An 18,392-nucleotide genomic window follows, 5' to 3' on the forward strand; every position below is an offset into this window, starting at 1 on the left:
GATAGTTATTCAACTAGAAAAGGCGGAGCTATATAACCAAAGTTCTCAGCGCTTCAAGCGTAGAAGTTGGAAAAATTTCTCCATAGATGCTTTCTCTCACATAATCCAGGCCACCGGCCTCCCAAAAGGAAATGACAGTGAGACTGTATATGCTCAGCTGCAAAACAATATCGCTAAAGCACTGGACACGACCGCCCCCAACCGCACTATTACCAATGCTACTAGAACAAAAAAAACTGCCCCTTGGTATAATCAAGAGCTCCAGACTGCTAAAACAGCATGCAAAAAACTCGAAAGAGATTGGCGTGTAAATTTCTGTCCAGAAACAAAAATCAGATATAAAACAGCTCAAAAAAACTACTATAAACTGGTGCGAGCGTCCAAAGCCTCCTATTATAACACACGCATTGTGGAAGCGGAGAACTCCTCTAAAGAGCTATTTCAAATCTATAAAGAGATCTCCACAGTCGAGTCCAACCCTACCTCTCAGAAAGACTCAGTGGATACCTGTAATAAAATTGCGAAATACTTTTCTGACAAAATCACCAACATATACGCTAATTTTTCTGGCAATATAAAATCTGGCATTGATTTTTCAGAGAATGTAGATCACATCAACACGTCTATCCACCTATGTGCCTTCTCTGTACCTCCAACTGAAATCTTGGAAAAAATTTGTAAGGGGATTAAATCTGGATCTCCCCGTGACCCCGCACCCCCGAAAATATTAAATGCTAGCCTCCCGGTCCTGGAGCCACACTTTAGACTTATGTTGGAAACATCTTTCTCCACAGCCACCCTCCCTGCTGACTGGAAACAAGCCATAGTGTTTCCCATTAAGAAAAAACCAAATTTAAGTCAGGACATACTGGAGAATCTTCGCCCAATTTCCCTACTCCCCTACCTTGCCAAGTTGGCCGAGAAAGTGGTCAACGCCCAACTAATGACCCATCTCGAAACCCAAAATATCTTCCACCCATCACAATCGGGTTTCAGAACAGGTTACTCCACAGAGACGGCTCTCTTAAGAGCTATTGAAACTCTGCGGGAGGGAGCTGATAAAGGCAAAACTATGGCCTTGATCATGCTGGACCTCAGTGCCGCGTTTGACACTGTAGCTCACTCCATACTGCTACAGTGTCTAAACAGAGCGGGAGTCACTACAAAGGCTCTATGCTGGCTGAAGGCTTTTTTAACAAACAGAAGCTTTCAGGTCCAAAGAGGGATTTATCTCTCTGAAAGTTTGATCTTAGAACAGGGGGTACCTCAGGGCTCGGCCCTGAGTCCCACCCTGTTCAATTTATATATGTCCCCTTTGGCAGAGGTGATCCAATCGTTCGGCGTAGAGCTTGTCTCTTACGCCGACGACACTCAACTCTTGATCTCCCTGTCTCAATCCCCCTCCTCTGAGGCAGATAACTTCAACTCATGTATGTGCAAGGTGGCTACATGGATGAACGAGCATTGCCTCAAATTAAACGGAACAAAAACAGAGGTACTTGTCATAGGTGGGAACAACACCAACTGGACCAAGGATTGGTGGCCCTCATGTCTGGGATCATTACCCACCCCCAGTCAGGAGGCCAAGAACTTGGGCGTCTGGATTGACACCAAACTTTCATTTGACAGTCATGTCAAAAAAACAGTTGGAAAATGCTTCGGAGTGATGAAGACACTCCGTCGCACCCTGGATCTTCTTCCCCTGAGTTCCAGGCGTACCATGACGCAGGCCCTCATCACATCCCGAATTGACTATGGGAATGTGCTTCTTTTGGGAACCTCAGAAAAAAACATCAGGAAGTTACAGGTCCTACAAAATTCAGCAGCACGCCTTGTGCTACGACTTCCGCGAAGAGCTCCTTCCAAACCTTCCTTGGATGCTCTACATTGGTTGCCCATAAAAAAGAGAATAATATTCAAAGCCCTTCTCTGGTGCCACAGAATTGTTCACCACAGAGCCCCCTCCTATCTGCTTGACTTAGCCTCACCCTATGAACCTTCCAGATCCCTTCGCTCGAAGGGAACAGGTTTGCTTAAGATCATGCGCCCAAAAAAAGCCAGACTTGGAGGTAGATCCTTTCGCATTCTCGCAGCCAAGGAATGGAATACCCTTCCTATGAACATCAGACAGGAAAAAAGTGAAACATTCTTCAGGAAACATCTAAAAACATATCTTTTCACCACTTAAACTGTCTGATGCTCTGCTCCACACAAGCAACACTCTTCTCCATAGCGCGGGGACACGTCGAGAGACGTCACCAGGCGCTCTATAAGCTCCTATAATAAAATTGCTTTTAAGACATGGATCCTTTTGTTACCTGCAGCTCATAAACTGTAATCCTTCTAATATATCACAGAGAGGTATGAAGGACATATGGCTCCCACATCTTGTGACCATCACTGTCTTATGTAACACATCCTTTATACTGATTTGCACACATAGGCTTTATTGTCAATGTATAAACTGTAGGTGTGATTAAAAATGCTTTGACACCTTGTATTGGGATAGTAGTGGCACAACTCATCCTAAAAGAGGGTGTCAGAGCGCTTTCCCATCACATGTACACAAATCATTTAAATACCACTATTTTGTTGTATTTCTTTTATAGCACTTTAGCACTACCGTAGTGCTAAAGCGCTATAAAAGAAATAAAGCAATATAGTGGCATGTAAATTGTTATTTATGTCAGTACTGGGACAGATTAACCCATCTGACATTCTTACAGTGTCTGCAAGTCTCATATACAGGGACTGAAGAAAGTCCAAAGCATGTCTCTCAAGTACCTGTGAAGTGATAAGCTGTGGGCCTTTGTTTCCCCTCCATTGCGTGCAGGTGTGAGGCTCCCGATAGCTCCCGGCCATGATACTCCAACGAAAGAGGCCGGATGGCCCCTGAGCTTCTGCCTTTCTTATGGGCCCAGCTGGGATCTGATCTGCCCCATCCTTGCCAGCTGCAGGCGCTGCTGAGGTTGTCCCGGTGTCTGAACAGGGCACCGGGACGCGCTCAGCACATAGGGAGAACTGGGAAGGACCGCGGCACTCCGCTGAAGGCGCCCAGCTTTGGAGCAGGGTAGACTCTGAGAGTAGTGGGTAGACGGCTTGTCCCGTCGGCTCGAGCCCTGAATGTTGCACTGCATCTTCTGCGGATGTCCCTGCGCGCTTAGTGCCCAGCTGTTTCCGCACCCCCGCAGAAGATACAAAGGGGCTGCCCCGGAACCAGGGTACACACAGGCCTGCAGTGAAAGGACATGGTATCAACCGTGCGATGACAGTTCCTTCGCTGTTGAAGTACCTGTGGGATGAAACTGACGGGGTGGGCCCTCTGCTCCACCTGTCCCATGAAGGTACACCGATGGAGCCCTCGCCAACCGGACGTGACGATTCACTGCCGCCCACAGTCACACAGAGGACAGCAGCCACACAAGAGGGACAATAACTGGAACAAGCGCAACCCCCTATTTGTGAAGATGCACGAGCGCCGCCCTCGCCTCCACAGCGGCAGATCAGAGGCTGAGAAGAACCCCTCCCATCACCACAGCGCCTGGACGCAAGCAGACGATGACGGACGCTAGAACACGAGCCCACCTGAACAGCACACCTGCTCGGCTTCCGTCCACCCGCCTGTAAATAAACTCGAGAAAACGTGGACAGCCTTTCAGGCAACATCAGCCCTGCCGCAGACCCTCCAATGCGCCTGGAACTGAGGAGGGCGCACGAGGCGCTTTAGAAATCCAGCTCTAAACACGGTCACTAGGCTGCGGGGCGCCGGCTTTGGACACAGGGCCTCGTGGCAGAAACACGCCGCGTCCCCCCGGCTCTGTTTCCAATAAAGAGACGCATCCGGCGCCGCACAGCCGCCAGTCTAAGATGCACGCGTGTGTGCCCTAATGAAGCATGGCCGGCTGTATGTTGCCTTTAATCCGCTCCTTGGCAGCCAGAGGCCGGGCCCGCCTCTCTCCTCAATGCCAGGCCTCCCAGGGTGCCGGAGCCGGGCTCCCAGGCAGCCCTCACCTTGATGCAGAGGCCGAAGGACGCGTGTCTGGAGCTGGGGCCGGCTCTGGCAGCCCTGATGAGCGAGGGCAGATCCGGCCATACATTCAATTAGCAGGAGACCCCCCCCCCCCCAGCTCTCATTTCCCGCCCTAACTGGACTTCATCGCTCTCAGGGGATCCCTGCAGAACCACCATGGCAGATCCTAAGCATCTCACTGCTTAGCACCCTGGCATTGTTTCATTTGTCGTGGCACGCTGGGGGTAAACCAGTGGCCGCTCTTAATGCCCAAGAACCTCCCAGGGAACACCGGGCACAACTCTTCGCAGAATGAGACCCCTAAAAACATCTAAACTGAGCCCGCCAGCAACAAAAATCCCATTACATTTCTAAATTGGTCAATGCCCCTTGAGTCAGGCACGTATTTGCAACCTTCAGGTCGTTGTGTTACATTGTGTGAGGTTTGGTTTGGCCTTTCGTCATTCCAAGCTAGATGAAATGTGTGCATGTTTCAGCACGCCCACCTCTCTGGGACCTCTGGACATGAGGCCTACTGTTACCAACAGCCGCACTCCGTTACAAGCGCAACGCGCCACATCCAGCCTAAGCAAAATACGATCTGGAAATGTAAACTTGGGTGCACGAATGGCTTGGAACTAAAGACGTTCATTCAATTTCTGGTTCGTGGTAATGTGGCCCGTTATCTTTGATGTGAACACTTGCTGTTGTGAGGCGCTCTGATAACTTCGGGTCTAGCTAGCGCTATATAAAACTCTCAGATAAATAAATATTCTGAAAAAGGTAAAGCTCTCCAGGAATCGACAGCACCAACAAGCTCTGAAAATGAGTCAGAACCCCCGAGACCTCTTTGCAATGTCCTTATCGCATGGTCTCGCCTGGAGGCAGCTGGGACAAGTATCTTCACCTTATAAAATCAAGCCTGCTAGAACTTGATCAGTGAACTGGCACAGGAAGAAGATCTTATCTCCACGCACACCTATTCTGCAGAGCCAAGGTCCTTCTACAATGAATGCATCGTGAACGGATGCACCGAGGATAAGAGGGGTCTCTCCTCCCACACTACCTACGTCCTCCTTAATTTCCGTCCAAAGCTATTAAAGGACATACCTGCCAGTATCTGGCTCAGTTACTTTCTTGATACGACAAATTATAATCAGTTGTATGTTATAATATCATGTACAGCAAAACCGTCTGATATAAAGACTTATTATTTTGAGTTTTATATAGTGCTTCCTAAATACGGTTTACAAACATTGTTCCACTGGGTATCGTTTTTATAGAATTAACTCTCATGAAGTGAAATGTAGGACTAATGTTATGTCAGATGATAACCTGACAACAACATACTGGTACCAACCCATTTAAACCCATTTCAACAACTAGAGGTATACTCTGACCCGGCTGCCGTTGCTAAAGCAACAGAAGTCCACCAATCATCAGACACATGTCAGGATCACAGCATCAGAAGTTGCCTCAATTTGTGGCTCTTCACCAGCTCACAACCAACTCCACGTGGAAAACTGAGCACTGTAGGAGTAAAAACAGCTCTCCTCTTACCAAGAAGTATGTTGATGCTTTTGGTGAAAATGCACCATATTCGGAATAAAAACCAAAAAGGGAACCGGATATGATTGAGGTTAACACCAAGCAAAGAGCAAAGAACAGAAGCATTTTTAAAGAAAATGATATCTTAGGAATGAACACGAGCCATTACAGAAGGTTTAGGATCCGTCTAGTCGTTGAGTAAGTGATTGTGAAATTCTTCTTGGCCGCTGTGCTGCTCTGTTATGTGTGTGTCTGTTGAAAGCAATCTTTGAACAGCTCAGACTTCACTAGCAGGAGGTTTGCATGTAAACAAGCGAAGAAAGAAGGTCGTCGGTGGCTGTTAGAACTGTCGCCTGTTCTGAAACATTCAGTGCCAGCCCTACAGCCTGCTGGGAGGTATTCGGTCTGAGGTGTTGGATAGACAAGTCTTGCCACCCGGTCTCATCTTATCTGATCTCAGCTGTATCCCTTGACCCAAAACCTTTCACTGAGAAATCTACTCGTCGACTCCTTCCTCCTACACTGCAAGCAAAAAGTGACCGTCCTCGATAGGAATGCATGACTGGTGGGAAGGCAGTCCAGTGGCAAGTGCCTGCTGCACACATCAGCCTGTAACCAGCAAATCACAGGTTTATCCTCCTGGCATGGCAACTCCAGCCTTTCAGCATTTGTGATTTAATCAAATCAGTAATATTAAGCTGGGAATAACTGACCATGTTTAAGCCCCAAGAGACAATTTAGTTTACATTGTTCCATAAAAATGGTCACTCTTATTATTATACGGTGTTGAACAGATGGAAGAAATGATACAAAGGCTGGCAAGACCAAATATACCTGGGCAAACAGTTGATGTCTAACCAGAACCACACCACACCAGTGAGATGAACACCAGAGCGCTGAGATGCGGAGCTCACCACCGCGATGTGGAGCAGATCACCGAGATGCAGACTACAAAACTGAGACGTGGACCACACCACTAAGAAGTGGAGCACATCGCCGATACGTGGAGCACACCACCGAGGTGCAGGCACCAACAGCAAGACGTGGGCAACAACACCAAGAAGCAGACCACACCACAGAGATACATATCTTAGCTATATTATTTTTTTACCCTCACTTTTGGATATTTTGATAAAATGTCACATACTAATGTGTAGTAAACATTTTAACACACTCAGCCTCAAAGCTGTAAGCAATCACATGACATGCAGCAATATATTTTGCTACATAGTTATGGGGAAAGCTTTACAGTGTGTTCCTTTGTGCGAAACGCATGTTTTAGCATTTTGTTAACTTTCTTTCTGACCACTTCTCCAAAGGACATTCAAGTGTCTCCTTTCAGCACTCAAAACGGTCTTCTTGCAGAAACAAACTCTGAACCAGCCTGATCATGAATTCTCAAAGAGAAATGGAAAAATATAGCATTTTTCCACCGGACATAGACTGGAGGAAAGTATACTGCCACAATTCTCTCTTTTACACACAACGAGCTTGTGCTTTGGATATAAATGAGTACATTGTGAAGTTGCTTCCTGTTAATCTGAACCCCAATACCAGCTGAATGATCATCCAGTAAATAAGTTAATATATTGTAATACACAGCCGCACGAAGTGAGTGTACTGTGTACAGTTGCTTTAACTAATGTGTGTAAGGTGAGATCTGGAGTCTGGGATGGCCCAGATATTGTTACTGCTACAATGGTACTCTGTGGTGAGATGGCTGGGATTTTCGGGGATGCTTCTACAGAGAGGACAGGAAGAGCTAGGAGGAGAGATGGGTGTGTCCCCCTAGAGAAGTATGGATGGTACCCATGATTCTATCTTACACAAAGATGGCTCCACCACTCAACATGCCTCCTGAATCCATTCACAGGATAACAAGCTACGGTAAGCGACTGCTTCTTGGTGACGTGTCCTTCCTGGCCATAACTTCCGCAGGCTGCAGAAGGAAGTCAACAGTCTGGATAGCATAGTTTCCTTTTCTTTCAGTGTGAGAACAGTGGTAGTAAGTACTATGTAACTGCAATTACAATACAATAATTTTATATCCACCTCAAGGAATTGAAAGTCTGAGTGGACCCACCAAGACATGGACCTGTCGCCATGAGGCAAAACACAGATTCCAAAAGTGCATGTTTTAGCCTCGTTGGGGTCCTCAAGAAATATGGCCACATCACTGCCATTCTTATGGAACTCCAACGACTCGTCTTTCCACCTTGCACCATCTTCAAAACCAGCTACACCATTTAGAAAGCCATCAGGACTGGCATCCCATATACCTGCCCAACAAACTCACCACTTTTTGGTGGCTCTTGGTACACCCTCAGACTGGACAACCTCATGCTCGAGACCAATAAATGCAAGAAAATAAAAAAAAAGGTTAACAGGGTTTCTCTATTACGCGCACAATATCTAAAATGACATCCTGTCTCAATAAGTACCTATCCGTTTTCAATTTAGGAAAGAACTGAAGGCATGTGTATTAAAAGAACACAGCATTGCGGCACAGTAAACAGTCTTCCTCGCTCTCAAAATCCAGAAACTCAACCTTGATTCACCTTCTGATGGTGCCTCTGCCTTCAGCCCTGGACAGCACTCCAATGCCTATTGACGAAGTTCGTGCTATACAAATACCCAAGCACACAATTTAAAACAGTGGTCCAAGGAACACACGTACTGGAAAAATGGGTGTTGGTCTGGGATAAAAGGCAAGTTTGTGATTCAAAAACTCGTCGATTTGATACAGACGGCTGTCGTTTAATGGAATGGCTCACTGGAAGTCAGAGCAATTTTAGTAGCCTAAGGAAATGCGTTTCTCTTTGCTTGATGTGGTGAGAAGAGGGGCGTCCGTTTTATGATTGATTTGAAGAGGACAATTGAAGTACGCAAAGGTGGCCTGTTACAGACCATTACCGTAAAGGAGGTTGGATAAGACTGAGGCTTTGATAAGCGATGGGTCAAGGTTTCGGGGGCAGCACTAGAATGATCCTGTGGGGTACAGGAGACATGAGAGGCTAGTTTAAACCCCAGGAGATTCTTCCCACGGTGATAAAATGACAGCAGGTAGCAATGAAGTCAGGGTCAAGAAGAGAATCGTCTCCTACCCTGCTGCGATCCATATTACTAACATCTTAAGAGTTCTGCAGAAGAGGTGAAATTCAAAATAGGAGAGAGATTGGGATAAGGATTTCCGGAAGAGTGGTAGAGAGTAAGAAGGACCCTGGCTGAATCGACCTTCCATCAGGAGAGAAGGTACCACTTTAATAAAACGAGAACTCTACAACGCCCAGCACAAATTCAACACTACAAGAATGCTTGCATTACGCATAAAGCCTTTCATCATCATTCCCCATTCTATCTCTCAGACAAACTCCACAAAGCGGGCGGCTCTAGAGAAATGAGGAGCACAAGTACTCTCATGCTAGTACCTCCCTTAGTAAACAAGAAATCTACCCAGTAACACTTTCTCTCAGGAAATACGCCAACTATCTGGAACTCACTTCCCAAAGATCTACGTTGCAACCCCTCCTACCTCAGCTTTAAAAAAGATCTCAAGCGGCACCTTCTCAACAAATACTGGGGTCCTTAATCCTGCCACCTAACAGGGCTTCCCATCCTGCCCACGACTGTGAGATGTTCTCTCCTCACTATACCCGACTTATCACCCCCTCCTCTCATTCTCACATATACTTCCACCCTTCCCATACTAGTTCTCTTATAATCACTGCCTACTCCTACATGCTATCTCCTCGCCCTTCCCCCTCCTCACTTCCCCCCTACCTCCATACTTTCCCATCCCTGGCTGACCACCCACGCTATCTCAACTATTTTGTCCATGTATTACTGTTCTTTGCATTTTGTTCTTGCACTATTGTTATATTGCAATGTGTTCCACTCCCAACCCTTGTAAAGCGCTCTGATACCTTTGGGTCTAGCCGGCGCTACATAAAACCGTTTAAATAAATAAATAGACACTAAGACCAAATGCAGGAGTGAGTGCAAACGCAGGACTGATGGTAAATGCAGGACTGATCGCAAAAACAGACCCTGAGACTGACTGGGGCATGCTTGTTGTAGCATTACGTGGCATGAAGGAATAAGACAGCGTGAGTGGCGGTGTTTATCTGCTATAAAGGTCTATGGGGGGTTTCTATGGATGTCCCTAAATATTAATTTAACACAGTGAATCTAACTTACAATGTTTGCCTAAAATAGAAGCCTTAAGCACAGACAATTAACCAGCTACCTTCACTTTCATGCTTAAGATGAATGTATTGTTGGAAATATGGTAACTTTGGGACGGGGAGGGTCAAAGTGGGGGGTGAAACTAAAACTGGTTATTTTATTGAGAGGCCTCGTGCAAAGGCGAGAAAGCCTACAATGAGGTAGACAGGAACCGAATAGTAAGATACATTCATCTGATTCTCTTGAAAAGAGGAAACCTACTGCAGAAAACCCAACTTGGTTAGTATAGACAGTAAGAAAATTATAGCAACACTAAAAAACTGGAGAAACAACTGCCTTTGTCTACAAGTGCTTTACGCATGTAGACCATACATACTGTTCTATGCGCCAAAGAACCTTGTGTACCAATAAAAAACCTCAGTGGTAGAGTCCACTCTCAGAAACCGAAATGTAGGAGGGTTAAATCCTGGGAAGAGAGAGAGTCCGTCTTTCATCCTTCTAAGGGTGAATTAAATAAGCAAAGCCGAGTTCAGCAGTCTCATTTATCATAGGGCATTTAAAGGCAGGTCGCTTTGAGTACTACTACTAAATACTATATTAGAATATTGGAAACTGGCATTCGTGAAGGCAAAGAATCACTTTAAGTTATTACAGATGATAACAGTAAACATAAAGGCTCTGCACTGAGTAAAGGCTCAGAGTGAAAAGGATAGAGTCCGAGCAAGTATAGGAGTAAAAAAAGCATATTTATGAAGACAAAAAAAGGACATAAATATGTGGCAAAAGACACAGAACTACACCTAGGACACCATAAAAAATATCAAAAACAATACCTTCCAAGATACCCAAAATACACTGGGGCAGAAGCAGTAACTAAAGGTAATTCAAAATAAGAGCTTATGGCTCAGAACAGAAATATGTATCAGCTCCTAAAAAGTTTCTTAAAGCCCACCACGGCACTCAAACCAGAGGAGCTGTACAAATATCCAGGGCTAGTCCGTGTGACAGATGTGACACAGCAAATAGACATTTTACAAATCATTGGTAATGCAGACGTAGAATCCTGAGCCCAGCAGAATAATAAGCATTGTCAAGGACACGTCTAGGTTAAAAGTGCTTACATATTTTGTGTTAGCACATTAGAACGAGAACTACAGTAGGGAATCAGTTATATTGGACAGAGCGTGATCCCATTGAAAAGTAGTCCCTCTAGCAGTTCAACGTGATCATTTATTGTAGGTGAAAGAGTACCTTCAAACAGGCCAAATACATTAATTGAGAGATGTATACTCTTCTCAGCTGAGCCAAGACAAAGTCCCAAAACAATGGCTGAAATAGGCTGGTCAAAGCAAGCCAATGGTTTAAAGGGACGACTCAAATCAGCTGTAGATATACTTTTAGCAATTAGTCTGATTGACAGCTGCCATGTCAAAACTCGCACGAAAATGAAGCCCAACAATATGAGAAAATTAAAACAATACTAGCAAATGAAAAGGCTTGAAGAAGAGCAGGTTAGTCTTCAAAAGGAAAGCCAGCCAGAGACATGCCGGTTATAGGTGTAAATATCAAATGAAAGCACCCAACAAAGAGGAACACGGTCAAAAGTAAAGATACAAGATAAAATGATTAAAAACAGGGAGCAAAAAAAAGACTGGGCCGTTAATCCCCGCAATATATAAAAGAAAGGAGAATGAATGTACAAGTTGTGCAAGAAAACCATTCTGAAGGAATGAGTACATTATAGTGATGATGGTTCATGCTTCACATGGAGGACTCCAGATGGGTGCCCCCAGATTCAAATTACTTTAGCATATTCCTGATTCATACTTACGAAACTTGGCACGACAGAGGTACGCAAGGGCCCTAAATACTGTATCCTAGTCCTGGTTTATACTTCACATGAAGTATGGTGGACCCGAGTACTTTAAAGTTCCAAATACTTTATTTAGTACAGTCTTGTTCCAAGCTTAATATAGAGGGCTGCACAAGGGTCCCCAATAGTTTTGCACAGCCCTAAGTTGTGCTTCACCCAAGAGATTGGACATGGATCCCCTGTACGTTAGTACAGCCCTAGTTTGTGCAATACTCACAAGGCTGGATATGGGCGCCCTCAGGTGTCAAATACTTTAGTACAGCCCTGGTTCATGCTTCACACAGAGGGCTGGAGCTGGGTATTCACAGGTCCCAAATACTTTAGTACAGCCCTGGTTAATGCTTCACACAGAGGACTAGAACTGGGTATTCACAGGTTCCACATACTTTAATACAGCCCTGTTCATGCTTCACACAGAGGGCTGGAGCTGGGTATTCATAGGTTCCAAATACTTTAGTACAGCCGTGGTTCATGGTTCACACAGAGGGCTAGAGCTGGGTAATCATAGATTCCAAAACCTTTTCAACAGCCCTGGTTCATGCTTCACACACAGGGTTGGTGATAGGCATTTACAGGTGTCAAATACTTTTGTAATACCCTGGTACATGCTTCATACAAAGGGTTAGTGAAGGGTGCCCAAAGGTTCTAAATACTTTAATACAGCCACAGTTCATTCTTTACACAGAAGGCTGGAGCTAGGTATTTACAGGTTCCAAATACTTTAGTGCAGCCATGGTTCATACTTCACACAAGAGGCTGGAGATTGGTACTCATAGGTTTCACATACTTTAGTAGGGATCTGGTAAATGATACACAGAGTGGGTTAGAGATGGGTATTCACAGGTTCCAAAAAATTTGGGAAAAATACCTGGTTAATTCTTCACGCAGACGTCTAGAGCTGGGTATTCCCAGGTTTCAAAACCTTTATAACAGCCCTGGTTCACGCTTCCCACACAGGGTTGGAGACAGGCAGCCACAGGTGTCAAATACTTTTGTACAGCCCAAGTGCATGCTTCTTACAAAGGGTTGGTGAAGGTTGCCCACAGGACTCAAAATACTTCCGTGGAGCTCTGGTTCATGCTTCCCACACAGGGTTAGATATGTGCTCCAAACACCTTGGTATACCCTGGAAGCAGAGAGAGCTCATCGGTCGACTCAAATGGTCCTATTACATTAATATGGTTATGACTCTTGCTCCACACAGAGACCTAGACCAGAGGACCAAGGGTCACTGGTACATTTTGAGAGCGTCAAGTAGTGACTGTTACACTGCGGGAGTTTAGACACAATCCCTGAGGCGGTGTCACCTTTGCGCAGCTTTAGTCCCTGCTCTATCTGGGTCACTGAACTCGATGATTCGCAGAGCACTTCACTCAAGTGTACCCCTGTGCTATCAGAGGGGACTGGAAACCATGATCACGAGGGTCGCATGCAACCCTGCAGATTTACGATTCTAAATTAGGTTTTCTGCCTGCAGCAAGAGACTCCTTACTGCCTTAAACTTATTATTAACAGGACTCCATACAACACATTTCAGAGAAAAATAATTCTACTAAAACTTTTTTCACCAACAAAATTCATGCATGCCACACTTACACTCCCACGATATTTCAAGACAAAGCCCACTGCATGAAGAATTTGCTAATAAAGGGTCATCGACTCCAAGACTGCTGCAATGGTTGGGCATCAATGTGAAACACTTTAATTTGTTAGGGTAATTATGTGCAGAAATGCTGCAGCTTTTAAAACAAGCCAATGTAAAAGAAGGAAAAACTACTGGGCCAGTCCCATGGGGACCCTCACAATTAAGACCAAGCTCAAACCATATCGACCAACATCTGAAATGACAACCCATTCACCTGGAATCCAACCATCTCAGTAAGCTATCCCGTCGCCACATCACCAAGCATCTCAGCTTCACTATGATGAAAATTACTCTAAAACTAGAGAAAAGCAAGCACGTCTCTTTATATTTAAACTGAAGAGTGTCAAGCAAACGTGAGGTTAGTTGTTCAGGGATCCAATACACAGACTCCATCCCCAGATTATCATCTTCAGCGAAGAACTGGGTGAGCGCCAGAAACTGCTGATCTCACCAAGCTCGGCGTCCGCCTGTCCAGTGATCAATGACCTGCAGCTCGAGCCGCGCCTGGCCCTGCGGTGTGCTGATCTCTGCACTTAGTTCCTCACAGCCTGTCATCCTACTCACGGTACATCTGGTAAAGCTGCCCTGCATCAACTGTGGGCGATCTAAAATACAAACCCAGCAGGGTGGAGCAACCATGTGTAGGAATTGAGCTACAAACATCCCCAACCAAACATCTGCCTGTCTGTGTTGGGTATTCATTAATGTTCTGGGATTTTATGGGATCTACAGCAGCACTGCAGATCGAAGCCTCTTCAGGCCCTTCTTTGCTGTCTGCTTCATTGTCCCAGCTGATCGCTTGGACAGAGATGCTAAGAGGCCAGTCAAAGACCTATGAGTTATGTTCATAATGTAGCCAGGTAAGAAGCCCACAGGCTGACAAAGCATCAGGAGTGGAGAAGTGAATTGGGAGAGTAGGGTGTAAAATGAGACTTTCGCTTTAAGATGCTCGTATCTCTCTAGATGGAGAATATGTACGGGCCCAGTTCACAAATATATTTATGGCGTATGCATACATTTATGGCTAAAAATTGATGGAATTATGCCTCCTATTTAATCCTAAAAAGTACCTCGCAACTGTAAAACCATTCACTCTTATATTGCTGTACATCACAACTCTAAGTGTACAAGGCCTGGGTGGCCTTGGGATTAGAAGAATGCCTAAAAACGTGTGTATAAGCGAACACTGACAATCCTCTCTAACCTTTTTCCTACCCAGGAAATTAATTTGTTACAAAGGAGGAGAAGGAGACGCTAGACAGTAAATGGGAGTAAAAGAGAATATAGGGTTTGGCAAAAGCTGCAAATCATGATAAACTAATGGAGATAGTGAGGCAGGGCCGAGAGATCCGAAAGCCACAGGCGACTGTCTATAACCGTCTACCACTGCTTCTGTAGTCAATTATGGTGCTTTTCCCTGATCAACACAGTTACCTGCAAGCCAAGAAATCAAGCAGGAGGTACACAGGTGAAATCTTGGAGAAGAAGGGTCACTAGACATTCTCTTCCTGAGTACACTCACTGTGGGGGTTAAGTGAACTCGGTCAGCCAGTCATGTATCTACGTGCTCACAAAGGATATGTTACCTTGCATTAAACCAAGCTAGTATTAGCGGTTCTCCTTTGTTCAGGGCAGCCAAACATTTTTTTGATCTAAATGTTGTCTATTCTCTAGAAAGACGTGTCACTGCCTCAAAGGGATTACCCTTTTTTGCAGACAAGCCACCACCATCAACCTATCAATGCTTTACACTAGCTGAACAAACCGGTACCCAGATGGATAAAGTAACTAACTACTAGCTTCATAGGACACCTGCCTTTGACTTGTCTCTGCTGGAAAAACCTACTAACCATTGCACCCATAGATCACCACTTTGGACACATTTCAGTTTGCTCTAATCAATCATTTTGATATTTGCCTACACCAAAGTATGTTAAAATCAAAACACACAAGCGCAAATCATTTAAAATTCACTTCAATACATGCTTCAACGCCTACCACGGCTCTCAATCCAGTGAAACAACATTGAAAATCTTAGAATATACATCAGACGCAGCAAGAGTTCAAATCAAGACACACATTGTGAAACTGTCCTAATGAAGCTGAAATGGTTATGGTACCACTATATTTAAAAAGCAAACAAATTAATTAGATGACTTCTTGGCAAAACGTAAGACCCTCTTTCCATGGTTTGCACAGAAATCAGTCTTCGTCTATAATTTGAGGTCAAAGTGGAGATCAAACTTTTTTGAGGGAGCAATTCTTAAAGCTGTGTCCCAAAAGGGATGACCACTCTGCAAAATGGGTTGTCATTACTACCACACCAGGGTCACTCAGGTAAGCCTGCACTACATGTTTGGGATGTTTTCTGGTTATGAATGAAGAGGATTCTGGAGTTGTCAAGTTAGAAATAGTTTAGAATGCTGAGTGAATTTTAGTGTGTCCAGACACTGCTGCAGATAGGTGATCTGTGGAATGCAGTGCTGTATGTGTGTCAGATGGCTACAATATTGTAAGGTGTCAAGTGAGAACCAGATCTGGGGTTTGGCGTTGGGTATTCAGTGAAATGTCATCCTCACAATCTAAGGTGAGAGCAGTCCTGGAGGCCTACGGTTAGTGTAATGCTGAGATGTCGCAAAGGGGGTTGCCATGGTACAGGTACCTGGAGGCCTCAGGTGTCATTCAGTGGTGATATGGAATCGGGCTGATGTATTGCCTGATCTCTAATAAGTATTGGGGGTCACACAGATGCCATGCTGATGATGGTGGAAAGCCCGGTGCATTACATGTGGGAATGTTTGGGGTTCAAAGTTTGATGTCTATAGTAGGACAGATGGGGCTCAGGTTGGTTACAGGTTGGAAGCATTTCAGGGGAATATATGCTGCAGCATGAAGTTCTTAGGTAGATGTATTGATGGGGCAAAAGGAAGTATCTAAGGTTGATGTATGGTGTAGGAGATGGAACATTAGATGGTAACTTTGCTAGAAGGATGGAGGACAACTCTGGAGGATGTAGACTGGAAGCCCATGCGTCTTAGGATGAGGTGTTCTGGCGGAAAGGGATCTAGGTGGATGCATTGCCAGGAAAAGAGGGGGATAAAAAAGAAGCATCTTGCGGTAACATATGTGGTAGGTAAGGCAGGGGAACCTCAGATGGTTACGATTGCTGAAGGCATGGCCATCATCTCAGGAGGGTGGAGGCAGAAGCATCTTGGTTGAAGGTATGCTGGACCATGGGGAACTTCGTGAATACATTCTAGATGGTCCAAAAGCAAGATTCAGGTGTTTGTATGGCTGATACATTTCAGATGCATATTTGCTGGGGGCCTGGGCCTCAGAGGAGCAGAAACAAGCATCTTTGGCGGATGTAGGGGGGGGGCTGTGAAGTGGAAGCACTGCTGAAAATACGGGGGCATCCGATCTGCACCGGTGTTCTCACAAGGATGCTTTGCTTGAGGCAAAAGGAGTACAGACGGGGGCATACTTAGCCGAGCACTTGGAGGGTATACCAGGGGAGGGCTGTATACGAGGTCAGGTGCATGCATGGATGGGGAGTGCATGCTGGTGACTGCAGCACCATAGCTGGGAGCATGCTGAGGAGCAGCAGGGTATTGGGGAGAGTGGGGCCTCAGGTGGGGCGCCTGTTGTGGCTTCAGGTGTGGTGCCTGTTGTGGCTTCAGGTGGGGGTGCCTGTTGTGGCTTCAGGTGGGGGTGCCTGTTGTGGCAGAGCATCCCAGGTGCAGGTGAGCTTAGGACACTGGTGGTCCCAGCAGGGTGACCCTCTGGAGCCAGGTGGCAGGGTGTCTTCACAGTGCCATGCCTCCCAGTCAGCTGTCACCCAGGGAAGGGCACGGCTGGGTGTCCCGGTTCGACCGGCCTCACGCCCCCCACCCCACGCAGGGCGGGTCACCGTCTGGCCACGCCCGCCCCGTCCCCGACTCGGGGAGGCAGCCCTTCCCCTCGGCCCCTGCACGGAACGAGCCCCAGCCCCTCTTACCTGAGTGAGAGGGATGAGCGCCGCCATCTTCCCCCCGTCACCCCGGGAAGCGCGCGCCCGGCCGCCACCGCTGCTGCTGGAAGCGCGGGCACGTCAGCGGGAGGGCGGGGCGTCACAGGGACAGGACCGGCCGCGGGCAGCCGGCGAGAGGGAAGAAGGACAACACGAGACGGTCAGCAGGACGGCCATCTTGGAATGGTGCCCACCCCTGAGAACGACACATTTTTTAAATAAAAAAAGAGTATTTTGAGAAACCGATATCAGCAAAACAATAACAAGACACTAAGCTTTATTTTTTACTATTCTAGCACGGTAATTAGGGTTGTTCCAAAATAATTACAAAAGCACATTTATTTGCGGTTTATTAGAAAATTAAAGATAATAAGCTTTCTGGATAGTTCAAACATTCGTGTTTACCATGAAATAGAAGTACCTCGATAATAGGTGACCCAGTCTACTGGTCAGTAAAGACGAGCTTCAAGATGGCCTCCACGTTCATGCCATTCCCCCTAAATGCGCGTGCCCCTATGGCCTGTACAGGTTAAATGCCTGTAATAAGTGATCATGCCCCCAAGGTGGCCTCTTCGTTCGCTTTAACATTTTCATGACAGCCTGCCTTGGAAACCTCACCCATATAGATCACGATTATTATTTTTTAAATAAATAAATTTTTTAAACACAGGATTACAGAGTTAACATGTTGTATACATTTTCATTCCGAAAATGCTCTGAACGAGAAATCTAATAAGAAGAAACTACAGAATACCCCATTGACATTCCCAACAATCTGCCTAATGTATGCACCCACCATTCAGATACTGCACCAACCCATTTTAAGTGTTTCTGCCAAAGTCATACTTTTCCATTCGCCCAAGCACTCTGGATTCAGTAGGAGTCGCCTTTACCTATAAGGCTAAACAAGGTTACCTGAAGGCTCAAATTCAGGGGGAACATTTTACAATCCTGTTTTTTTCCAACACCATAAAACATTCTGGGTGATGTAGACTTAGTTCTTTTCAGCTGAACAAATTTGTCCAACTCCCGTAAATGACTTGTAAAATGAAAGGCCATTCCTCGCCCAGGTGTCCCTATTGAGATAGAGTTTGGATGGAATTGCCAGTATTTCATTAGCCTA

General features: G+C 45.7%; 1 protein-coding gene across 6 annotated transcripts in view; it reads right to left on the reverse strand.

Moving 5' to 3' along the window:
* EPS15L1 (epidermal growth factor receptor pathway substrate 15 like 1) overlaps positions 1-17,369 on the reverse strand; it is a 303,568-nt gene extending 286,199 nt beyond the window's left edge. For 2 of the 6 annotated variants that reach the window (XM_086946920.1, XM_086946917.1), the window contains exon 1: positions 17,258-17,369. In XM_086946920.1, the coding sequence (XP_086803046.1) occupies positions 17,258-17,284 (27 nt within the window). In that variant the 5' untranslated portion in view covers positions 17,285-17,369. Of the gene's footprint in view, positions 1-2,784; positions 2,878-17,257 lie in introns of those variants that run through there. The other 4 variants (XM_086946921.1, XM_086946919.1, XM_086946918.1 and 1 more) reach the window with 2 other exon arrangements.
* Positions 17,370-18,392: the final 1,023 nt, after the last annotated feature.

This window comes from Lissotriton vulgaris, chromosome 12 (genome assembly GCF_964263255.1).
Source record: "Lissotriton vulgaris chromosome 12, aLisVul1.2, whole genome shotgun sequence".
NCBI classification, from domain to species: Eukaryota; Metazoa; Chordata; class Amphibia; order Caudata; family Salamandridae; genus Lissotriton; species Lissotriton vulgaris.